This window comes from Caretta caretta, chromosome 18, assembly GCF_965140235.1.
Source record: "Caretta caretta isolate rCarCar2 chromosome 18, rCarCar1.hap1, whole genome shotgun sequence".
NCBI classification, from domain to species: Eukaryota; Metazoa; Chordata; order Testudines; family Cheloniidae; genus Caretta; species Caretta caretta.
In genome coordinates, this window is record NC_134223.1 from 10557207 (window position 1) to 10583987 (window position 26781).

The 26781-nt window shown below is 37.6% G+C and overlaps 1 protein-coding gene across 6 annotated transcripts in view; it reads right to left on the reverse strand.

Moving 5' to 3' along the window:
• Nucleotides 1-26781, reverse strand: part of PRDM2 (PR/SET domain 2) — a 119361-nt gene that overhangs the window by 66160 nt on the left and 26420 nt on the right. For 4 of the 6 annotated variants that reach the window (XM_048824661.2, XM_048824660.2, XM_048824665.2 and 1 more), the window contains exons 3-5: nucleotides 21068-21185; nucleotides 17354-17457; nucleotides 9114-9266 (exon numbers count right to left, since the gene is read on the reverse strand). In XM_048824661.2, coding sequence (XP_048680618.2) covers nucleotides 9114-9266; nucleotides 17354-17457; nucleotides 21068-21185 — 375 coding nt within the window. Of the gene's footprint in view, nucleotides 1-9113; nucleotides 9267-10893; nucleotides 10980-17353; nucleotides 17458-21067; nucleotides 21186-26781 lie in introns of those variants that run through there. The other 2 variants (XM_048824666.2, XM_048824669.2) reach the window with 2 other exon arrangements.

The window sequence follows — 26781 nt, forward strand, 5'->3', positions numbered from 1 at the left end:
CTACATATAGTAGAAACCCATATAGAAACAGCCATCTATTGAAGTTGACAGTTTGGAACTTAATTTCAGGAATACATTGACTGGAAAAGTTTACGACAGAGAAAGAGGAAGAGAGGAAAATGAAAGGCAATTACTACATGTTTCTGGAGTCCCCCTGAATTAAGCCCAATAATAAGAGAATTGTGTGCCATTCCATACTTATTTCTAAGTCTTTATGCAACACAGAAACTCAAAAAGAAAAAAGGAAAGGAAAGGAACAAGAAATTGAACTAAATACAGGTCATTGTGATTACTACTCTGATGTCCCAGTGCCATTACCATGCTGCTCAAAACTAGAATTGATAATTTTACAGGTAATTTTGTGTGGTCTTAAATAGCATCATCAGGATCATACACTTTTTAGTGAATCCCCTTAAAGATTTTCCCAACTTGAGCAGAGTAAAAGGGGGAAATACTTCTGTACCTAATATTTTTCAAATAATCTCCCAAACATTTCTCCATTCGGAACAATTCTACTCAAGTGTGGGAATAAAATCCATTGGCCCTAGATACAAATGCCTTTCTTTCTTGTGACTGCAACTACCCTTTTCAGTGGCTGAAGAATAATATGGTGCCAGAAATAGTTTATAATTTTAAAGTAATTAGGTTAGAGCAACGGGGATCTCAACTTCTTATTTTAAGTTTCACCTGAGCCAAAGAAGGGAAAAAAAAACAACCTATTTTACCCTCATATGCTGGAAGAACTCAAGAGATGCAAGGTTCCTGGCATCTACATTATAACCATCTTTACCATGATCAGATCTAGCTTCTGGGGCTTGTGCAATCCCTCGTGCTTTGGGGTGAGGGTGTGGGGACGGAAGGACACCTAGAAACAATCAATTTTACCTTTTTTTTTTTTTACGGGTATCTAGAAGTTTTCTTTGCAAAGGAAATGTAAGTCAGTTCATAGCATTAAAAATGTCATTAATTTTTCCTAAAGACCATTGTTTATGCAGAGCTCCCTATTCTCCTCTACTGCCAACCTATGAGTTACTCATGGTCCCCTATCCTGCTGAACTGATTCATGTGTTAGAATCATAGAATATCAGGGTTGGAAGGGACCCCTGAAGGTCATCTAGTCCAACCCCCTGCTCGAAGCAGGACCAATTCCCAGTTAAATCATCCCAGCCAGGGCTTTGTCAAGCCTGACCTTAAAAACCTCTAAGGAAGGAGATTCTACCACCTCCCTAGGTAACGCATTCCAGTGTTTCACCACCCTCTTAGTGAAAAAGTTTTTCCTAATATCCAATCTAAACCTCCCCCACTGCAACTTGAGACCATTACTCCTCGTTCTGTCATCTGCTACCATTGAGAACAGTCTAGAGCCATCCTCTTTGGAACCTCCTTTCAGGTAGTTGAAAGCAGCTATCAAATCCCCCCTCATTCTTCTCTTCTGCAGGCTAAACAATCCCAGCTCCCTCAGCCTCTCCTCATAAGTCATGTGTTCTAGACCCCTAATCATTTTTGTTGCCCTTCGCTGGACTCTCTCCAATTTATCCACATCCTTCTTGAAGTGTGGGGCCCAAAACTGGACACAGTACTCCAGATGAGGCCTCACCAATGTCGAATAGAGGGGAACGATCACGTCCCTCGATCTGCTCGCTATGCCCCTACTTATACATCCCAAAATGCCATTGGCCTTCTTGGCAACAAGGGCACACTGCTGACTCATATCCAGCTTCTCGTCCACTGTCACCCCTAGGTCCTTTTCCGCAGAACTGCTGCCTAGCCATTCGGTCCCTAGTCTGTAGCGGTGCATTGGGTTCTTCCGTCCTAAGTGCAGGACCCTGCACTTATCCTTATTGAACCTCATCAGATTTCTTTTGGCCCAATCCTCCAATTATGGAGGTGTTATGATGGTTCTGTGGAAATTTTTGCGAACAAAAGGCCTACACCAACCTGACTTCAATAGGAGTTGGATCAAGCCAAAATTCTTTGCATCTTACTATTTTTGAAAGTTAGTTTGGAAAAAAATGGTAATTAAGTTTGTTTTGAGTACTTATAAACAGAACCTCTTCATTACAAGATGTGACATGCACAGCTTAGCATTCATTACTGGAAAAGTCTACTGACATAAATACTGTTACAATATAGAAAGTTTCAAGCTTTTGGTATAAGGGGATTAACTTTACTTTATAAATTAGATATATTTCAATAATATTTACATTGTTATCTAATGGATACCATATTAACTAAGTATTGCATAATTTTTAGGAAAAGAAAACATGTACAGTACTTTTTAAAACTATATACTTTGTTGTTAAAAGTGTTTATCATTTGACTATCAGAGCCATTTTCTCCTGATTTGCTAAATTCCAAAGCATAAACATTTTTCAATTAATCCTCACAATAAGGAAAGTGAAAAGGTTCGTTTCAGAGAATCCAAGTGTAAAATTGCACTGACCATTATACTTGATATGTTCACATACATAAAATATAAGGCCAATGCTAACCAGATTAACCTAAATCAATATATGCTAGGTTTAAATCAATTTGTGTCTACAGAGAAATTTACACAAGTTTAAACGCATTTAAAATACGGTTAAACAAGTGTAACTTTTAATATAAGCAAGGCCTAAGATTTTGGTTTCCATTTGCAGTTTGGGAGTCCTGATGGAATAAGTGTTGGGTAAATTATTTATTTGCACAGTGTCAGTGTGATAGTGCCATACAACCAAGAATGAAGGCCCGGTCCAATCTAAACCTAGAATGGGTTGACAACAAAGAGAAATGGGGGAATTCAGTGCTGTGTTAAGCATGCAACTTCTCTGTTCCATGGTTGGTTGTTTTTCCCTTTTAATTTGCTGAGTGTAGTGTTTGAGTTGCTAAACCAATGTCTAAATAAAGTCTTCTGACCCTGTCCTTCCAAAATAAGAGGCGGCCTGCCTTCAGTCCAAGCTCGTGCAATAGAACAGCTCCTATGTTAGCAATACTAATTAAAGCAACAGCTCTACTTTGAGGAAATCCACGATCACTTGATTTTGATGTAGAGTAAGCATACAACTATACCTAGAAACAGAAGGCTAGGATCAGAGAACCTTCCCGTGTAAGAGTTTTCAGTAAAAAAAAATATCAAAAATCTAAAATTTACCTACCTGAGCCACCCCCTTAAATTCTGTCTACAACCACATTTTTAAAAAGTTACGAACATTAATATTGTATCTTAAAGGTAATGCATAATTCAATAATATGTACATTATAGTGGTGGTGCTGGTTATTATAACGTACAGGATCTTCCAAACTTTGAAGGTCATGTGCTGAACATAAATACACAAAGAACTTTGTTGTTTGTAAGTTCTTCATAAGAGCAGTAAAGGGTTACAACACACAACATATATGACCAACACATAAAAACAAGGAAATGAAAAGTTAAGCCACTGAACAATACATACCTCTATTCCTCCTCACAGAGGCACAAACCTTAATCATTACTACAACTACCATAACACTAAGGACCACACATTGAAACCTGAATTCTGACCCCCTCAACACAACCCATCTCATTACCAACTACCTTCTCCCAAAGCTATTAGATTGGATGTTCAGTGAAGTAGTGTTGGGAGGAAACAGTTTAGTAAAAGTATGAAGTAAAGTATGGCATCCTTAGTGGGACAGAGTTAAGGTTGTGGTGCATTGTCTGTGGTACATTCCGCCTACCCTGTGGTGTTCTCTCTTCTTAGCTGAAGGCACTAGATCAGTGGTTTTCAACCTTTTTTCATGTGCAGACCCCTAAAAATTTTCAAATTGAGGTGTGGACCCCTTTGGATATCTTAGAAATAGTCTGCGGACTCCCAGAGATCCACGGACTACAGGTTGAAAACCACTGCAGTAGATGAAAATAAAACTGCTTTCACCCCCAAAGTATTATATACATATCAATTGTAGAATAATCCTTCTGTTGTACATTTACTGTACATTGTGACCTAAGTGTACTTATTTGTTTTGTGTTTCTTTAACAGTTCTGGATTTGCACTGTGGAACTGGGAGGATGAGAAACAACATAAGTCATTTTCCAGCATTTGTCTATCTTGTCTAATTAGGTTGTAAATTCTTCAGGACAGGAACATCTCTTATTATGTGTTTATACAGTGGCTTGCATGGGGCTACTATAAGAATAATGAAGCACTTTTTTTGGATGGAGGTGTTTGTGCTTGTGGGCAGTGTTTACACCTGAAAATATCAAAATTCCATTATTTGGTTTACATTTATGGCACTACAAATCAAGTCTCTGAGCTATTATGTGTGTCTTGTACTTACACTGATTTATACCGTACTGTAACTTGATAGAATGGGATCTTCCATAAACAAATTAATTTCACCTGAAGTTGGTCACATCTTTTTAATCAAGCCGATTTAGAAAATTTCTTCTAATTGAATTTTCACTGCAAATTATTAGTTAGTATTTGAAGACAAAGTACTAAGTACCGTATTGTGTGAACATACTTTTTCCAAGAACTTTAATGTGAACTTCAAACCAAAGCCTTTCATTAAAAAATAGTAAGTTTTTTTTTTAATGACTGATTTAGAAACCAATTAAAAGTTTAAATAGTAGGGGTGAACTGCCCCCAGTTACATATGTGCACTGGAAAGACGTACACCAAGCAGCCTACAAAAGTCCTCCTAACTTGAAAGCACCACCTTGTAAAGGGTGGCAGCGTTATTCATTTTTTCTCACTTTAATATTCAAACCTAGACCTTCAATATAACAAAGTCCCAAATGAGCAATGTTGCTATTAGATAACAACAGAGAATGGGAAGAAAATGAAAGATCTACATAGCTCTGAGGCCCTACTCTACCAAACATGCTCAGACAGACAAGACTTTGCTTATCTTGGCCTAGAGGTTTTCAAAAATATTACAGTGCTCCAATATTTTGAAATTAGGCTTTTTGAGTCACAGACTAAAAATCCACAAAGCCATGAAAAAACTTAAACTTGGAAAAAATTAGGTGGGAGCAGTATTTTAATTAGGTATGCAGTACTAGTTTGAATGCCAAACAATAAAATTGAGGACATTATGTACACACCATCACTGCAAAATTCTTCTTTTGTGGGGTAGATTTCTTCTTCTTCTTTTTACTTCCAAGAGGAATCTCCTTAGTTTTATTAATTATCATCAATTGTTGTGACAAGGGGCAAGTGAGTAAATTGTGTCCCTACTCTAGTAAAATCTACATGATCGTTGTGAAAGGTTAATATATACAAACAAAAACATATTGTGCAAAATTTCTAGACGAGGAGAGCAGCACCATTCCAAATGTTCAAAGACCCATGTTAACTGCAGGACTACTCCATCTAACGTTGAGAGTATTTCAGCTCTCTGAATAAATTCATAGAACCAGTGGTACCTGCCACTTTAGATACGAGGACAAAAGTCCCTGCCCCCAAGAGCTTGCAATTTAAATCAGACATTAGAAAGAATGACAGCTGAACACAGTGGGTACAGCATGGGAGGAAACATTAAACAAAAAGGAACGGGAATTAATTTTAAAGAGCATTTTATCAAGGACATTATACAGCTCCATGTTCTTGTTTTACGTATTTATTACGTTACTTTAAAAAAAAATAGTCATGCATCAGAGTAGGGGTGAACTGTACCTAAGAGAGATCAGGGCACATTAAGAAGGAAGCAATTTCAGGCACACTAAATGATGGGAAAAACAAGCTTTGCATTCAAGGAGATAGACAAGTAACATTACTTTTTGAATATATGTTTTAAATAATTTAGCACAGTAATATGGCTCTGAGGTTCCAAAAAGTTAGAAATGCTTTTCTATATGATACTATGTTCTCAAAGTCTTTCTGCAGCTAAATTTGCTTGCTTTTCTTTGCAGTAATTTAACTTCGGGAATCTGGCTCTTATAATTGTGCAGGCTAATTACCATGGATTTAATCATTTTGGATAATTAATAAAATTCTGCAAAATACTAGATCTTGTAATGTTGTGGATCAGACAAGCTTCATTACCAAACAAAACATCAGATTAATTCAAATATTCTTTAAAAAGTTACAAGGAAAATTACTAACTTGCGTACATCGAAATCTGTGCTAAGTGACTCTCCAAAGCCTAATCTATACTAGGAAACTGACCCAATGTTGACAGTTGTAACAGTACTAAAAACTGCTTAGCTTCTAGTATAAACTAAGATTAGGAAGACTGGAGTTTGCCCGTTGTCCTACTTCTCAAGAGGATATATGAACAGGAAAAGCAAAAGCTGTTGAAACAAATGCTTTCAGATGTGATTGGGAACATCTGTAAAGCTGGCAAGATAGGTTTACTTATTAATTTGCCAGTAAGGGAGGCAGCCATGTAAACTGAACTTTACATCATAATCTCTGTTATTCCCATTTATTGGGAAGTCCTAAAAGCAAACCATACATCTATATTTAAAATTTGCATTAAGTACATCTTTGACAAAATTCTGCTCAGTGGATGGAGAATGGCTATATTGTCAGTGGTCTTTTTGCAAGATATTTTCTCCCCTCAATGAACAGATCTTGTTGTGCAGTAAATTTGCAAGAATGCAACACAAAAACAAATTTTCAAAATCTGGATAGATTCATCGATTCCAAGACCAGAAAAGACCATTGTGATAATCTAATCTGACCTCCGTGTAACAACAGGCCACAGAACTTCCCAAAAATAATTCCTGGAGGATAACTTTTAGAAAAAAATCGAGTCTTGATTTTAAATTATCAGTGATGGAGAATCCACCAGGACCCTTGGTAAATTGTTCCAATGGTTAATTATTCTCATCATCATAGGTTAAGATGCTGATTTCTTTTGCAAAATCCTTCTATGTTTGGCAAGGTTGACTGAGAAGTTTGGAGCTAGGAAAATGCAAGAGCAGCTACAGTTTTTCTCGTGGATCTTCCAATCACGCTTTCAAACTGATCACATCACACAGATCATGTATGATAGCACAGATCCCAGACAGTTTTCCACACTGATAGCTGGTACAATCTATGTTGTTTGTGACACCTTGCTTGGGAAATGCTGCTTACTGACTATGTGGACAAGTTGGGATGACTACTGGCAGAGTAAGACTCACTAGCATTGAATCAATTCTCATGAATGAACAGAATATAGTCCATAGACAAAGGACACTTCATATATTAAAGTGAGATATTAGATAAACGAGAACAGTGACGACAAGATTAGGTGAACATGAAGCTATATTGCCTTTATTTGGAACAATGCTATGAACGCGCATTGCTAGTAGATTAATCCTTCCCTTAATCAGAGAAACAAAGTGTATCTCATGAAACTGTGGTTACAGTATTTTCAACTTCTTTAAAATATATGTAAGCCATCAGGGCTCTGCCTTTTTTTCTTTTTTTTTTTTTTTTTAAGTTGGGGATATGAGAGTTGTCAAAAGTCATGCATTATGAAATGAAAAAATGGAGAAGAGTAAAATACAGACCCTGCCTACATCTTTTATTAAAAGATTAAAAGACCAATAGGAACTATGTATTTCTTGTTATTGTCTGAAAGGATCCATCTCAAGCAGGCAGGTTGTGCTGAGTAATGATTTGTGTGCCTTGAGCATGCCTAGGAATTGAGAAATGCTGATCACCAGTAGTCACTTGCTATAGCTCAGTATTGACAGTTGTGCTGTATCAAACCATTAACAAGCCCAAATACAAAATAGAGCGTTCATACATATCTCAGTTTGTAATAGTGGCTTGCAATTTTATTCACAGAGAAGAGACACCTTGGACGGCTAGAACTGACATTTCAAGTATATTTTCTCACTGTTCAAGAATTTGGTTTCTAAGATCGGAAGTGTGACGTTTCATTCCATATTCTTTATGAAAATATGCATATGATATGAATATGATGTAACAGATGTACTTTACGCAAGATGGCTCATGTGAGATGACATTGAAAAGGTTATGATTTACTGAATGCAATTATCCAATTTGTATGCCTGTATTATTTCTGTCTCTGAAGTAAGGAATATTGACTATATTGACAAAGTAGTATTTCAACTATACTGCTTTGGGTGATGTCCACTGATAACACTTCAGGTACGACAATGGACAAGCCAGACAGGGTTGATGGCTCATCAGCAAGGACAATGGACTGAAAAGGCTTGGCCTTCCTGTGGACTGCTCCATACTACCAATGACTCATGGATGCTGTGATACTACAGAGTCAGGTGGTCTAGTCACCTGATACTAAACATTACTTGGGACTTCTTGGAACTTTCCACTGGAAGGGGGTGGGGGGGCACAAGTTTGGGAAACAAAGGATTTCTGCCTTACGTAAATCCTATTTAAGAGTGGGAGGAAGGCAAACGGGACGACTCCTCTCCATGGCCTGTCTGCCAAAGAAGAAAGACTGCTACAGCTACCTCAAAGGAAGGCAAGGGGAGAGTCCAGACTGAGACAAGGGTCCAGTCTGAAAAGGAATGTAATTGGAACTCTGAACCACAGAAACTTCGCAACCTGCCTAAAACATTTAGGGTGAGAACTTACATTTTTTAACCTGTTTCTTAAGTATATTGAGCCTAGCTTGCGTATTTTGGTTTATTTGCTCAATAATCTGCTTTGTTCTGTCTGTTATCTCTTGTATTCACTTGAAATTCACCCTTTTGTAGTTAAACTTATTTCTTGTTTATAATATAACACAATTTTTGTAATTCCTAACAGGAGAGATGGCAGGGGGCGGGGCGGCAAGAAGTTGTGCATATCTCCCTCCACATTGAGGAAGGGAGTGAATTTCTTAAAGCCTCTGGGTTTGTACCTCTTAAAAGGGGTGGGCACCAGAGTGTTGGAACAAGCCCTAAGGCTGAATCTTTCCAGAGCTGATCTCTGTCTCTCTGTGCAGCTGGGTGTGGCCCTGCCTGTGTGCTTGGTTGGAAGAGGCTTGTGAGCCTACCTCAGCAAAGCCAGGTAAAGGGCACCCAGGCTGGCAGAATAGGCTGACTCAGTGGCACCCCAGCACATCAGGTGACACCCCAAAGGGCCCAAATCCATCACAGAAAGTACAAAAATAAAACAGGTTCTTGAAGGAAAAGGAAGAAATGGATACCAAAAAGTCATCGACACTTCACAAATGGACAGTGCTACCTTTAAGGTTTTGTAGTAAATGGTCCTGTTGATCTCCAAAGGGAATAGATTTTGCTCCTTTCCTGAAAGAGCCCAGTTCACATATCGCAGCCAATTTCCTTTCCTTGGATCAGTTGCATCAACACACATCCATCCCAAGTTTGGGTAATATACCTTAGAAATAAAAAAGAATGAGTTACTCATGGGCAACCGAATTAGCCTTAAATATAGATGCTTAAATACACAGGAATAATTTCAATAATTTATGACAGAAAGGCATTTCTTGATGAAAAGATTTATGAGAATGGTACAAACTAAATATTTTACTGAAATTTGCCAAACCAGGTAACACCCCTCACCCCTGGGAGTGTGGAAAATAGAAATGTACACGCATTTTCCCTCAGCCTGTATAGAATTTGACTGATTTTTGAGGGGTGGGGAGATGTTTATGCTAAATGGCTCTTAAATATTAATGGCATATTAATCCTAAAACACAAGGGATGAAATTCTGGCCCCACTAAAATTAATGGCAAAAATCTCATTGATTTCAGTGGGTCCAGGAATTCACTTTCAAGTTATTTGAAGCTATTGGCTTAGGAAAGGTCAGAAAGAATTATAAACTTGTAAGTCCTCTCAAATGCAGAGCATACTGTTTACTTCAGGTTACAGTGCTTGGTGCACTGCAGACAAAGAACTAGTAACTTGATTGAGTTGGCATATTTTCCTCTGATATTGCGCTTGCAAGTAACTGGAGACGTATATTATAGCACTTAACACTCTCTGTGACTGTGCCTACAGTGAGTTGCTAGAATATGTGCTATATAAGGTACCTGCAGTTCTGTGGATGCAGAAGTATGGGAAGTCAAACTGGGAAATATGACTTTTTAGCATATTACATAACTGTGAACTCTGAAATAGCCCCACCTGGGCCAGTGCTGGCAGTCAGAACACAACCAAATGAACCTTTAAAATTCAAATTACTGATTGTGTCCTCCCAGCCAAATATTAATCCAGGAAATGTTGTTTCAGTACTTTGCAGATGCTCGGCACTGGGATGTCTGATTGAGGTCTATGTATATCCTTACATGCTAATACAGTAACTGGTTCTTTTATATTATCACTGTTTGAAGTAGTTTGTTAGATTTCCCTCTTTCTCTAGAAGTGGAGTAGACAAGAGAACAACAAGTAGGTAAAGAGTGAGTGAGTGTGTGTGCGCGCGCACGCATGTAAGTAAAAAGAACCTCTTGCCCTAGGAAGAGAAAACTATTTCTCACTGTGAAATTAAGAGATCAAAATTAATTTGACAAAGTTGCAAAAGGGTTATGTAATCGCTGTGTGCATTATTATTTTGGCAATGAATTGTACATTACAATTTGACCTAATGTGCTCATCTTTTCTTCCTATAACAGTTCTGTGATTCCACTGGTGAAATACTTCAGTGTTGAATGTATCTATGTTGCATTAATATTAGGGCTGTCAAATGATTAAAAAAATTAATCGCACTGTTAATAGAATACCTTTTAAAAAGGATATTTTTGGATGTTTTCTGCATTTTCAATTACATTGATTTCAATTACAACACAATAGAAAATATACAGTGCTCACTTTGTATTTTGATTACAAATATTTGCACTGTAAAATACAAAAATAGTATTTTTCAATCCCCCCATTACAAGTACTGTAGTGCAATCTCTTTATCATGAAAATTGAACTTACAAATGTAGAACTATATACAAAAAATAACTGCATTCAAAAATAAAACAATGTAAATCTTTAGAGATTAAAGTCCACTCAGTCCTACCTCTTGTTCAGCCAATTGCTCAGAGAAACAAGTTTGGTTACAATTTGTATGAGATAATGCTGCCTGCTTCTTGTTTACAATGTCACCTGAAAGTGAGAACAGACATTCGCATGGCACTGTTGTAGTCAGTGTCACAAGATATTTACGTGCCAGATGTGCTAAAGATTCATGTGTCTCTTCATGCTTCAACCACCATTCCAGAGGACATGTGTTCATGCTGATGACGGGTGCTGCTCGATAACAATCCAAAGCAGAGCGGACCGATGCATATTCATTTTCATCATCTGAGTCAGATGCAAGAGGCAGAAGGTTGATTTTCTTTTTTGGTGGTTCAGATTCTGTAGTTTCTGTATCAGAGTGTTGCTCTTTAAGACTTCTGAAAGCGTGCTTCACACCTCGTCCCTCTCAAATTTTGCACAGCACTTCAGATTCTTAAACCTTGGGTTGAGTGCTGTAGCAATTTTTATAAATCTCATATTGGTGCCTTCTTTGTGTTTTGTCAAATCTGCTGTGAAAGTGTTCTTAAAACGAACATGGCATTCATCAGAAAATGTTAATCTACTTTAAATTCTCATTCCACCTTATTCCGGATTTACTTTCATGTGTAGACAAATCCTAATACTTGCAATTAAAATAAACTGAATAAAATTGTACTGTTCATAATGTTTTAAATTAAACCTACATTAGTAATTAAAGGTACACTGTTTTAAGAAATTTAAAGTTAATTAACAAAATGATTTAACTATATCAATTTGGCAAGTCTTCAAGGAATAATTCTTTAAATGATTAAATAAGTATACTAAACGTTACATTATGCATTAACTTTTATTGTCCCCATTTGATGGATTGAAAAAAGTAAACACATCAGAAAAGTTGGAAGTTAAAATAATTTACTTTTTATCTGTTTCAGTGGATAAAGTACCATTTTACCGTGTGAAGGCGATCTTTAGTGTTTTTATAAAATTTATCCAGCTACAGGTTTGAAATGTTTGATATTCCAAGATCCTGTATAAATTGTTTTCAAGTGGGTTGTAACTCCATTTAATTATCTTTAACTAATCAAGACAGCTTGCAATAAAATCAGTTCCCTGACAAGTGATCTGTTTTCAGCCAACATATAAATCCTCTATGCTTTTAAGACAAGATATATGCCTACCACATTTACTATTTGAATCAAAGATAGATGTCTATAAGGGTATCATGAGTTGTCATACATTCCTTCCAAACCACAGCAATAATCACTTTTTGCAGCTGGAGACATCTTCTTTATTTAAAATTGTTTTTCCTACCTCGATACATATAGTGGATTGTAGAGTACAAGTAGGGGGCTGCTCACATAGAAATTTCGGGGGAAAGATTTACACACACCTGCTACGAATAGAAAAAGAAAGGAAAAGTACAGACAGATTCTGGAAGTTTGTTTAAATTTAGTATTTGCTTCTACTCCTCTCCAGTCTATTTAGGAATTGTAACACGTCTTTTCTCCACCCCCAAGCTCTCTTCGGCCCTGGCATTTTGCACCGTTTAGCACAGCACAGTTCCCCCCAATACTAGCAACAGTGCAAGTGCTATTGTCTACCAGGCATAGGGTCAGATGACAATGGCAAAAGTGCCTGCACCTGTGCTATGCAAGGCCCATGCCACTCTGCTATTCAAAGAGCATTTTAAAATAACCCCTTTTCAGAGGCAAGAGTTGTGCTGCCCCTGGAAATGGGGCATAACTTTGTTAAAATGTTTTTCTTTTGTTAAAGCCAGGGAATGTCTAGTCTTCATTTAAATAAAACAAATGACCTGGGCCCTATCTACAACATAGACCTGCTCACTGAAACCTGCTTTTTTGAAAATGGCATTGTTTTAGTGTAAACTGAATTGTAAGAACTACTCGTTTGTCCATATATTTAGCAAGAATGATGAGGTGTTATCTGGTAGTTATGTATACTGCAGCAGCACCTATAGGTCTCTGCCACATCAGGGCACCATTAGGCTAAGCACTGCACAAGTATATAAATAAGCGACAGACTTGGCTCCAAAGGCTATATAGCGTGTAAAAGACATAAGGTCAGCAAAACAGACAGACAGTGGAAGTGGTGGAAGATGTGGATGGGGTAAAAAAAAAAAATTGGGTGAAAAATTGTAAGTAATGAGCCAATCCTCTTTCTACATTTCTAAAATTTTCAATATGGCATCTTTTCTTCAGCTTCAAATATACTTTGGCTAGGGGGAAGCTACACAGTGAACAGACTTTTGGCTTACGCTGAAGCGTCAACTAGTATCTTTGCAAAGCCTTGAGTGATAAACCCAAAGCCAGACTTCATCCTGAGTCTTCCATTTTGCTGCATGATGTTGCATCATTTGAATTATTTCTGAGGTTTAGTTCAGATACACTTGAAGTATACATTTTTGTTCCTCCCCCATATTTTACATATCTTTATTTGAAAGTATATCTCTAAAGTTCATTAAAACAGGGACCATTTACTAAAGTTTATTAGTTCTGTGGTGCCCACACCATGCTGGTTTGGAACAAACTTGTTGACTGAGGGTAAAATCCCAGCAGAATCTGCCACAAATTTCTGCACATTTGTTAGTCTTCTCATTATACCACAGATAGAAAAAGAGTGAACATTGTCCTTGTTAAGTGTTCAGATTTCATCAGCTGATTTCTACGAGTGTGCTTGTAAGTGCACCAAATCCTTACATCTGTGAAAGTAAACTCTTCCACAGATCAGGACTATAAAAACAGTCTGAGTAGTTAAAATGAAAGAGCAGCACAATGTAACATTGTTAGGGAGTGCAATCCCAGAATGGAAGACCTAGCAGATACGGAATGCATGGCCAAACTAACTAGATTACTTATTATTTCAACCAGTCTTCACTGCGCTGACTTTAAGTCTTGTCCACAGTGGGCAAGGAAACAGCGTTGGCAACTCTCTAGGATGCTGTGACTAAACATAATTCCTGCTGGACAGGATCTAGATGGCTTGGCACAACATGCCTCAAATTCTGGGCTCATCAGCAGATAGCTGTTCTTCCATGGGTTTTCTAGTAATGCCACCACACTCCTTTTAGCTGCCTTCTCCTCCAAGAAAGGAAAACATGTACAATCTTTCTTCAACCAGGCTCTGAGCATACAAACACAGAACTATACCATACAGAGCTGATTCAGAAATGCCCACTTCACCTGAAGTTTGCTAATTATTAACTAGGTGGAGATACTGACTTCAAGGGTCTCACCCTTTCTCCAGACTACTTTAGTTTCTTTCTTAAAGATCCACTACTGAGCAGCACCCTCTTTCACAATTTACCTTGTTCGAGTTAAGATGCTAAAATGGTTTTCAGATGTGAGAGAGTTGGTAAATATGAGTATGGGGGCGAACTGCTGCAGATTACAAATCTCTTTTCAGCCTACATTTTTCAACTGCTAAACCAGTACTAAAGCAAGCTGTAACTGACCCTCAACCCTTTTATTACCTGCATTGCAAAGCAGATCACTTTACAACAAGTGGTTCAGAAACGTCAAATACATACAAGATGTAATTGTCAAATAGAATTGGTAATTTACTTGGTGTAAGAGGTTTTTGCTGTATGAACTTTCACTATGCACTACAGAGAAAAAAAACGTGCAGCTGAGGTAAATAATTTACCTGACTGATTTCATCTTGTTATATGTACTTGTACTAGATCTAAGCCTGAGATACACTGCATTGTAGTATCCTCTTGTAATGTCTAGAGGCACTTGATGGCTTATCAGGCATTCTGCTTGAATTATTTTGATTCTTATTTTACTGGCTGTTAGTTTGCTTTTATGGGAAATTACCATTCTAGGTCCATTTCTGTGCCAGGGTTCAACAACTAGCTTGATGTGTGTGTGTGTGTGTGTGTGTGTGTGTGTGTGTGTGTGTGTGTGTGTGTGTGTGTGTGTGTGTGTGTGTGTGTACACAGTGCTTCATAGTTTGTTTTATTTTATTAGGCAGGTGGCCAACAGGGATTACTGTTGGCAGGTGGCCAACAGATATCATTAAAATCGGTTTCTTGAAATCTGTAAAATGTGCACATAGCATGTCTATTAAATAATGTGTTACTATCACTGTTACCCAGCCTCCCCTCAACTCTTTCAGTTTGTTTGTAACACCCACGCGTTGCAGTCTAACCAGTTTATAAACTCTTTAGGGCAGTACAATGAACTGTTTCTTACCCTTTCCCTCTACAGCAGTCTTAACTCTGTCTTCTTGCCAAAATGAAACTCAGACTTGAATAGTTATGAACTACTTGAAAAAACAAACAAACCAAAGTGTCCCCTAAAATAATTTTAGCATGTAAGACTGTTATAGCAAACAGAATGGCTTTTAATGGAGCTACAGTGCCTATCTGGTAATTTCCCACCACTAAGTTTCCTACAGAAGGTATTCATGTTGTAGATCTACCTCTTACCTTGAGACTCTGGGGAAGATTACAGATTTCCATATTGTATTTTAATCCTTTGTACAGTCACCAAATTACTAAACAGAAAAATCTCTTTTCAGAGCCTAGGTTTACTTTTAGCATGGATTTCTGTTGTTCATTGTTTAATAAATTCTCAGCGTTACTATTGAGAGATTACAGCTGCATATTATACTTTAAAATTGCTGTTCCTACTTTCCAGTTTGCCCACTAGTCTAAAATTTCAAGGTAGCTTTTCTCCAACAAATATACTTTTAATGCCTCCCATGGACCCATCCACACCTTTCAATGATCTTATTACTTCCTACTATCTATTAATAGATCTATTACAAGTCCCTAAATTATCACCTTCATGAAGACAGAGGGATTTGAAATGAAGATAGCTTTTAGTCACATTTACCCAAAATGGTGAAACAAACGAGCACAGAAATGTGCACTCTAAATATTCTATACACTGCTACATTATCTTCAAATGAAAGATGATTTAAAATTTGGAATTCTTTAAATTCCTCTACATCCTGTTGTACAAATATCTGAGTTCTTCTGAAAGTACTATGTGATACATTACACGAAGACAGCCACACACGTCTGAGGTCTGAGCTTTAAGTTACATAGTGTTCAAATTAATTCTTTTTTGTACAATGATAAACATTATTTCTCATTACCAGGGGATGTTGTGAAGGTCCAAACTAACAGGAATCAAAAATGAAATCCTTAGATAAGCTCATGGAGGATAGGTACATCAATGGCTGTTAGCCAAGACGGTTAGGGACACAACCCCATACTCTTGATGTCCCTTAGCCTCTGACTGCCAAGGTAGGATTGCACAACAAGGGATGGATCACTCAATTTCCCTGTTCAGTTCATTCCCTCTGAAATATCTGGCATTAGCCACTGTTAAAAGACGGGATACTGGGCTAGATGGACCATTGGTCTGACCCAGTATGTCTATTCTTACGGTGTAAATTGCTACTCAGACTAATGGTCTGTAAAGCATTCTATGATGTTTTTATCCATAGGTATTCTTCCATAGCACAGCATTTGTGCACCAGTATAATTTATTATCAAAGGAACAGATATACAGTTTAAACATATTGAATCAAGGTATTCTGATTTTTACAAGACTGGAGTATTTTGTGATATTCTTCCTTCAGGCTGCAAGACTATGCTGGATTTCGCTATTTGTTTTTGACAAAAAAGCCGTTCTGCAGTTCTAAAACAGGATTTCAAATTTACAGATATTAGAAATATTAGAATAAATGGAGCAGCAAAAAAATAACGTAACACGGCTTTATCCCATTTAAGCTGCATATGCTGCATTTACTTGGAGAAAAGTGTTAAATGTCAAATATACATTTTAAAAATACTGATTTGTCTAAAATAATAGGATTTTGTAGTTATGCTATTTTATTTACAGTGACAAGTGCTTCCTCCTTTTTACGCATTTATATCATTTCAAAACAAGTCTGATCATACTGCTTTGACAAATGTCAAAATGGAGCTGCACAGGTGGTACTTCAGTAGTTGAGTTTTCCTGAAAATTGCAAGTAAATGTTTTATGCTGTAAGAGAAATCATGTGAGGTGCCAAACCCCTCCTGAGAGATGCGAAGCTCCTTTCACTTCCACTGACTTCAGTGAGAGTTGAAGGTACTCAGCTCTCGTGAAGAAGTGCAATACCTTGCAGGATCAAGCCATCTGAAGCCAAGCCTGATCAGCAAAAGACCATTTTTGCAGGAAGTTGGGGCCAAGTAGCAGTGCTTAACATACTTCATATTGCTTTACAAAACATCTACTTAATATTTTATCAATGACAATGGCAGGGTTTTAGCTGTGTAATTCAAAACAATTGCACAGTCTGATCTGTAGTTTCAACTAACTATATTTTCTGAAAAGGAAATAGTTCTGATTTAAATAATCATACACAATGATCAATATCTATAACGTCTGGGAAAAAATTAAATGTCAAATAGAAAATAATCACTTAACTATAGCTGGCTACTTCATTTACCAGCTGTTTCTTACCTCCCACATGTAAACATTGCTCTTAACTTGGGATCTTTTTTTCTTGTCACCAACAAATGGTCCGAATTTTTTGCCTTTTAAAATTGACTTTGTTGCCCAGACACCTGGAGAGTTAAATCAGTAACTGTAATTAGTCTACTTTATTTCTGACAAATAGCTTTCTTAAACATTTCAAATTTCATAAATTATCAAAATACATGCAACTATTTTCAGGGAGCATTTGCAATACCAAAAGAATACAAAAGAAATAAAAATTTACTCAAAGTCAACTTACAAAGCTAACTATGAGCCCAGAAAAGAAACTTACCCATGAAAGACTTGAGTAAATTTATAGACCTTACAGATGAATAAACTCCATATTTGCTGAACCAAAGAAATGGCAAGAGAATTACAGACCAGTTTCCTTACTTGCAAATGAGAACAGCATCTCTACCTGACCAGAGTTCAAATCTGGAGACTACTAGCTGGAACGTCCTAACTGATCAACTGTTGGGATGGTGAAGAGGACAAGAGGTGGTCTTATGAAGGAAATGAAGCAAAAGAGGCGATATTCTGAACCCCACCCTCCCAGCATGATATCATCTCTATCTCATTAAAGCAATAGAATTTGTAATGTAGGCAGAATTGCAGAATCTATTTCAGAACGATGAAAAATAGTACTTATCTGAAAAATTTTGTTCTGAATCCTTCGTATCACGTCACCAGGTAAAAGCATTGAATCCCCATACTGCTGTATGCACGATTTTATGGTAAGTTTCTATAAAGCTACACAAACGGTTTGTCAAACCATTTTCTGCACTGTTTCAGTTAAGCACACTATTCAGCTGATGATATACAGACAGCCCACACACCCTTGCAACAACCTCCATTGTCTCAGACCAGTTCAGAATAAAAACCAAATGCTATCTTTGTTATAGATATAAAGTCAAATTCTGCATACAATTACACCAGTGAAAATCTAAAGCAACTACACTGACATCAGTGGAATGAACTTTGGAATTACACTACAGTAATTTATCCCAGTTTTTTAATGTACAATTGACAAAAGGGAAAGGAAGATAACTCTCTATTTAGTACCATATACTGAACTCAGGCATTTTCCCGTTTTATCTTGTATCCATTATCCCAGTCTTTATACAGTAAGGTAAAGGTGATCTCTCCAATCCCTCCTGTTTATCTGATCATATTCAGAATACCTTACTACAGAGGTTCTCAAACTTTTTCTTTGAGTGCTCCCACCCCTGCCCCCCCACACACACACCCCCAACATGCTATAAAACCTCCATGGCCCACCTGTGTCACAATAACTGGTTTTCTGCACATAAAAGCCAGTTCTGGCATTAGGGGATAGCAAGCAGGGCATTACCTGGGGCCCCATACCATAGGGGCCCCCACGAAGCTACATTGCTCAGGCTTCAGCTTCAGCCCTGGGTGGCAGGTCTCAGGGACTGGGGCTTTGGCTTTCTGCCCTGGGCCCCAGCGAGTTTAATGCTAGCCCTGCTTGGAGGCCCCCCTGAAACCTGCTCAAGGCCCCCTAGGGGGCCCTGAACCCCTGGTTGAGAACTGCTGCCTCACTATATTATCTTGGTGTTGTTTTTTTTTTTTAATATAGTTAGTAAAGACCCATATGTCAGCTACTATGTAGGGTTGTTTAACTTGTTCAAGAACAACTTATGAAGTTATTGGAGGACAGTTGTAGGAAAAATGCATTTTCACCTGCTTTACATACAATAATGGAAGAAAGGCAAATGAAATGCATACAGAAGTTCTTAGGTGGTATTTAATAGTATATCTAAAGAGAAAATTTAATTAAGATTTGTTCAAAATCTACTTGTTCGGCCCTTAACTTATTATCCACAAACCTTAACAGAACTTTGATCTTTTCAAAACATCTTACTCTGAAAAGCTGTCAAATTGTAAGTAAAGGTTCACGTTTTATAATAAGAAAATTAATTATATATGGACACACAAAACTTATGTGTTTCACGCAACTTTAATTCTTAAAACCATCCATCCTTCACTAGAATTAAAAGACAAGCTCCATGCACAGACAATTAACCTCTGGTAGGTACATACCTGTTGGTCTACAAAGATAAAACATTTTGATTTCATTGACAATTTAATACTTGCTTTAAAAATACTTTTACCAAACTTTTCATTTTCAGTGAACACTTATATAACCTTCATAACCAATGAAAGTTTCTATGTTTTTTCCCCCTACATCTAACACAACTCAAGGCGTGACATTTCTAATTAGACCTTGTTTATATTTTCAGCACTGTATTTCCTTGTCTCAGATTGGAAAAGCAAGAGTCTTCAAAATGGATTCTAATATTTTTCTATTAGCAGGTTATCATAAAAAGTCCTCTTGTACTTTAAAGATCAACAGGTCACTTAATCAGTCCAAAGCATTATTTATTATTTGTACTGCTGTACTTCGTAGCCTCTATTAGGATCAGGGTCCTATTGGAAAGCGCTGTCTCTGATCCAAACAGCTTACAATCTAATTGGTACAGAAGTCTCATTTCCAATTACATTTCAAATTCTCTCTCAAGCTGCTAGCTTTCTGCACAAATTCCCTACCCTATAGAACAAGCTCCATCAAAGCTAATAATGGAAACTTTACCTCTTTGAAAGGCATTAGTGCAACTGCACGGTGAAGTATTTCTGCTATCAAATTTGCCCTCTCTCAAAACACTTCTCCATTGTACTCTACCAGCTGCTGAATATCCAAGGAGACTGCATGTTTTATGCCATATCATGGAAAATATCTGTGGCAAGGAAGCCAGTCTTGTGTGGTATTTTCCAGGTCTGCAGTGAATCCCTCCTTGCAGGCTGAAGTCAAAGAGCTGTGATTGTGATCATCAGAGAGCAAGAAAGGGATCTGGATGGAAACCGCAAGATGACTGCACAGAACTACCAGCAAAAAATTAAGCTGTGGAGCAGGTAAACGAGCAGTGAGTGAAGGAGATTCAGCCTAGAGATGTAACAGTATTTCTTAATAAAGCTAAGAAGCAAAAAGCTCAAATTTAACTCCAATTCATATTCTGATGTTCAATTCAGTGCAGACAAGCATGGTCTGTGGAAGAAATGCAGTGACAGATCATTCTCACTGAGACCTTGCTAGCCAGGTCACTGTGGATCATTCATCATAAGCTCAACAGAAGTCTGCCTTTACTCTCCATCTGGGAACCAAGTTGTTACAATAAAAGTGAAAAACTTATCTGAGTTCCTATGTAAAAACCAGTGGTACAAGTAGAAAGTGTCCAATAGGGAGACTGTGGAGAAGGACTCACAAGCAACAGAGAGGAAAATCATAACTCTAGATTATGAAGAATTTTCCAGCGCAAGTTTAACTGGTGGAACACTAGATACCTATTAAACGTCACTTCTGATCTGATAAAAATGCACGATGCAGGAGAACAAGCAAGCATAAAAAAAGGCTTTTTTCCACTACAAACTCAAAATCTCATTGCTACACAATTGCAATCTTTGTCTTTAACAAGCATTTTCATAATTCAAGCTTTGTTTTATTTTAACTTCCCACCCCATTTTAGTTTCCTTCCCGTTTGTTTTTTTCTTTGAGGAATGGGGAAACTCACGCTGACTGCACCATTTCTTTGTTACTTTAATGCTTCACTTTCTATAGCTGCCAGAATGTGATATTTTTGTTCTCTAATTTCTCCTTTATCTCTTCACAGTTACAGCACTTACCAAGCCGTGTCTTGTCAACAGCAGATGGGAAAAGCCTCACTTCCTCAGGAAGTCCTTTAAGCACATGTTCAGGTACATCGGCCAAGGTCTCAGCTGCTCCTGCAGATTCAGTTGTGTTCTACAAGTCAAAAAAACAGAAGCGCCATGACCATGATGAAAGAAAAACATTTTAGCACAACAGATGATCAATCCATACAAGCTAGAAAAACTGGTGACAAAATGAAAGTGAAATTTTAATTTGGGATTTCAACCAGGGATTCAATATTGCAAATGTCTTCCACATGAAGGCATTGCAGGTTCTTTGGTATGCCCATCACACTTGTTTATACTTTTGTAGAGAGTTCTAAAATCATGTTAAAAAAAATCTCCTAGTGAGAAATGTACCCAGTTGTTCCTTTGAGAATCTTCCTGCTTTGTTCCAGCCATTCTATGCTCATGTTTGATACTGACAAGTCGATGCATGTATTTTGTCTATGATCACTACTTGGCAAGCAAATGTAATTTAGGTTTGTTTATATCCCACAGGCCATTTGCCACTTACTTCAGCCTTGTGTTCTATTTAAAATTCAGAATTTCCATCTCAGAAATATTTAATCTCATATGTGCCTGAACTTGGTATACGTGTCAATGTTGGTGTGGGTTACCTGATCGCTATTAATAGTAGCTATATTAGTCATATTAAAGGCAGAAAGTGGAACAAAAACAAAGGGTTGCGCTCTTTCTATGCCTTTGAAAAAAATGTATTTTATATTTCTTCCATTATTCAATTGATCTAAATCAACTCGTTTTTCATTCTAGTTCAGCTAATGTTTTGAGAACCGTGCAAATTTATATATTAATCAGGTAAAACTGGTCTACTGAGCTGAATTATAAATCAATCTTAAACAAGAACATTACACAAGCATTCCACACATTAGAAACAAAATGTTCAAAGTAGGATTTGAAATCCATAGTTAGGCACAGGTGCACACAAGTTTGAATATTTGGTCAAGATTCCTGAGTCCAGCTATTTATACAGCCCCTCTGAGTACCTCTTTTCCTCTGAAGGAAAGCAATATAAGAAGGTAACAACTGAAGTCTAGAGCAGAACTGGGACTGAACCCATACCTCCTAAGTCACAATCCACTGTTTTAGCCACGAGTCCACCCTTCCTCCTTAAAACGTTTTCCAAAAAGTTTAGTTTTCAGCATTCTTAAGAACTTCCAGTTCACTATAACATTCCCTTCTCAATTCACAGTGGCTCAGTCAAATTGTTATGAAGAGATCTCAGAACTGTAGGCAACTTTGCATATCCTGCATGTTGCAATGTGTAGGCATACGCAGGCAAAGTCACGTTTGCTATGGCTAGACACAGTTCTTAATTCCCCCCCACTTCTTAAAGTTGTGGACACTTAAAAGTGGTGTATAAAAGCCCCAATCCTGCAACTGCCTTTAATGGGACTCTGTACAAGCACAGGAGTCCACCTGCACTCCAACTACTGCAGGATCAGAGCATGATGAATACATTTGTAAACAGAGTCAATATAAACATTGGTATATGAAGAGTTTTACTGCCTGTAGACTATCATCATTATGAAATTTCAAATTTCAGCAACTTCCTGTTGAGATGCTAGAGTTGTTCTAAGTCTGCTAAACAATTTTTTAATTTAAAAAAAGTAGTTTTTTCCACACTCTGCAAACTGGATAATGGCTGCACAACTTTTGCTCTAGTTTAAAAAAAATCCCAAGCAAATATCATCCCAGAGGTAATATTCTAAGAAAGTTTTAAGTCACTGAAAGAGTTTAGAGAGAACATGCATACATAACTTTATTTATAGGAAGTGCTACAAATGATGCATTCAGAACTTAACTAATTTAAAAATTAGCAGTAAGAAAAGGAAGCTTTTTAAATTTTAGGATTTTTTTTCAAAAGTGTTAAACTGTAAGAGAAGCCAGCATCACAGCTGTTAGCCAAGACATATATAAACAGAAAGATTCATGCCCCAAGTCAGAGAATAAAATGGTAGGTAATTGCTGACCCAGTGGCCTATCCTCCTTGACCGAGTACATGACAACAGACACCGAACAGGTTTTAAAAAGAAGAAATCGTGTTTTAGTAGCGAAGTGCATTTTTTAAATATTTGACCCTTGACCAAGGAAGCTAATCGAGTAAGGCAAGCAAGTGCATGTTGAGATTTACTCTTCAGGTGCAGCATGTTTTAAGTTTAATATAACTTTACTTGGTAGTTCAATATTTTTATTTTGAGCTTTGAATATTTGAAGAAAGTTGACAAAGGAGTCATGTTAGACTGTGAGCTCTTCAGGGAAGGCACTATTTTCATCTGTACAAATGATACAGCACAACCCTGTAAGTCAGCAAAGGTAACTATGGAAGCTGGTCAGCTGCTGTGCTAAGTACATTAATTCAAATTAGTATCAGCAATACAGCCAGAACAGTTGTATATTATAAAGCCACGCTGATGGAGAACGTATTTTACCTGTTAGGTACCCAAAAGACAATACAAACCTGAGAAAGCCACGGGACTGGTGGTATTGTGCCCACTTGGACTCTATATTAAAACAGATTCAGTCACCATTAAATTAACCATTTATTTACATTAACTATTCTCAAAGCACTGCTGAAACTTCTTAAGCTATCTTGTTTGCCTTAAAAAAAATGAAATCTATGCTTAAGAAATGAAGAGCAGCTGATCATCTACTCCCTTAACTTATGTCTGCTGTTAATTTGATTCTTACAGCCTAGCACTGTGATGATTTTTGAGAAAAATGAATCCAGATGAAATAAGTTTGTGGGGAATTAGGAACACATCTACTCCATTATGATCCACAATAAGTAGGGCCCTACCAAATTCACAGCCATGAAAAATGTGTCATGGACCCTGAAATCTGGTCTCTCCCCCATGAAATCTGGTCTTTTGAGTGCTTTTACCCTATACTATACAGATATCATGGGGGAGACCAGCATTTCTCAAATTGCAGGTCCTGACCCAAAAGGGAGTTGCCGGGGGGGGGGGGGGGGGAGTTGCAGGGTTATTTGTGGGGGTTGGGGGCTGTCACGGTATTGCCTCCCTTACTTCTGTACTTCAAAGCTGGGTGGCTAGAGAGCAGCAGCTGTTGGCCAGGTGCCCAGCTCTGAAGGCAGCACCCAGCCAGCAGCAGTACAGAAGTAAGAGTGGCAATACCATACTATGCCACACTTACCTCTACGCTGCTGCCTTCAGAGCTGGGTGGCCGCAGAGTGGCAGCTGCTGACTGAGGGCCCAGCTCCGCAGGGGGGAACATAGAAGTAAGGTGGCAATACCATACCATGCCCTCTTTACTTTTGTGCTGCTGCTGGCATCGGTTCTGCCTTCAGAGCTGGGCTCCTGGCCAACAGCCACCAGCTGCCCAGCTCTGAAGGCAGCAGCAGCGCAGAAGTAAGAGTACAGAATAATCTTGTGAACCCCCACCACCCCGCCCAAACTCCTTTTTGCGTCAGGACTGCTACAATGACAACACTGTGAAATTTCAGATTTAAATAGCTGAATCATGAAATTTATGATTTTTAAAATTCTATGACTGTGAAATTGAACAAAATGGACCATGAATTCGGTAGGGCCGTAACAATAAGCTGGCTTCAGCTGAGGTTAGTAAAACTAATTTTCCTCAACAGGAGAGTAGTTTTACACAGGATTGCTGGAATGCCTCAAATGTCTGGCCTGTAATTCACCTATCTTCATCATAAATTGACAGTGTAAGTGAAAAACATGGCTAAAGAAAATATATCCTATTTTACTTTTGTTTACAGATTTACAAATAGCTTTTCATAACTGAGAGTTATGTTTAGGATATAATGAGTCAAAAGATACCAAGAGATGGTAATGATATTGTGTTGAAGAATGTGTCACAAGTTGGCTGGGCTATGCGATCTACTGGATAAATATTTACTATTTGTATTGTGGTAATAGCCACACAGTGTGGTAAGTGCTTTCCCACCACATGTTCCTCTGGTCCGAAAGAGCTTAAAAATAAAAAAAGACAGGACATAAGAAAAGAGACAGGAAAAGAGATGCAACATGCAAGTAGAGTGATTAGAGTGATGATTAGCCTGCTTATTTATTATTTGTATTACAGTAGCATCCAGAAACCCCAAATAGGAAAAAAACCCACTATGATAGATGCAGATTTTTTAAAGGACATTACGTTGAAATCTATTCAATTTAAAACAAAAAAACCAAAGAAGTAGTTTCAGGTACCACACCATACCCTGAATCTCCCTGTCAATTTTTGCAATCATATTTCTTAAATTTTATAAGTTTTTCTTCTCATTTGTTGTGTGGAAAACAAACGCAAACAGGAGGAAGTCATTTATACACGACAAACAGTGAAACTGACTACAAAAGAAAGTGCTGTGAAGTGCACAGAGGAAATTGAAAAGTAGTGGAAAATGTTTCTCTTTATTGTAATCATTGGTATTACTCGTATCAATACAGTAGAACCCGAGAATTATGAACACCTCGGAAATGGAGGTTGTTCTTAACTTGGAAATGTTTGTAACTAGGAACAAAACGTTATGGTGGTTCTTTCAAAAGTTTACAACTGAACATTGACTTAATACAGCTTTGAAACTTTACCATGCAGAAGAAAAATGCTGCTTTCCCTTTATTTTTTTAGTAGCTTATGTTTAACACAGTACTGTACTGTATTTGCTTCCCCCCCCCCCCCCCCGGGTCTCTGCTGCTGCCTGATTGCATACTTCCTGTTCCAAATGAGGTGTGTGGCTGATTGGTCAGTTCGTAACTCTGGTGTTTGTAACTCTGAGGTTCTACTGTAGTAACTAAAAAAATTCAGAATAAGGTGATTTTTTTTAAGTTGATGGTGTCTCTTTAAGGACACTTCACAAAAGGCACTGCAGATTGCTTCTTTCTCCATATGCCTTTCCCTGCCAGTCCATACCATTTTGCTCCAAGCATGATGTATGCTGCACAATTCAACTTGATAAAAGACATTGGGAAGGTTCACTTTGCATTCTGCAAAATACAATGACTTGGACCAGCAAGGCATCAAAATGAAAGGCAGGCTTTCATCCAGGAAATTTACAAAAGCCAAAACATATAGCACCCCCTGCAGGAGTGCTGGGGGGATTACTGGAACTATTCCTATCTACATCTAACCTTGTAGCTCCAAAAATTAGCATGAAAACAAATGAGTTTTAGTGCTTCTTAGTCACGTACTTTGCTACAAAAACATTATAAATTGCTGTTAGTTTAAATGTCACAAAATAATAATAATGTTTCTAATACTCTGAATTTGAATAATGAACATTCTGAAGTCAGAATTCTCCAATAGCCACATATAGATAAGTAAAAATAATAATTTGGTCAGAGTGTACTAAGGGGAAAAGTTAGGTTCTAAAAGGGTAATAAATTATTAGGTATTTTAATAAATGGCTAATCAATTATTTTAAATTGTTAAGGAGCCCAACAGGTTGCTTCTAATCAATTATAACATCTTCTGTTGTGCTCATTATTTGTACTACACATCTGTAACATGCTTACAAATAGATTAATATGTTAACTCTATAAGCTATTTATGAATGAACCCACAATTTCAGAGTTACTGAGCATGCACAACTCCCACTGAAGTCATTGCTCTTTAAAAGAACTGCATCAGGTTGGAACTGAAGATGTTTAGGTAACTGAAAATCTTTAAATACCTACCTTTTGGCATCCAAG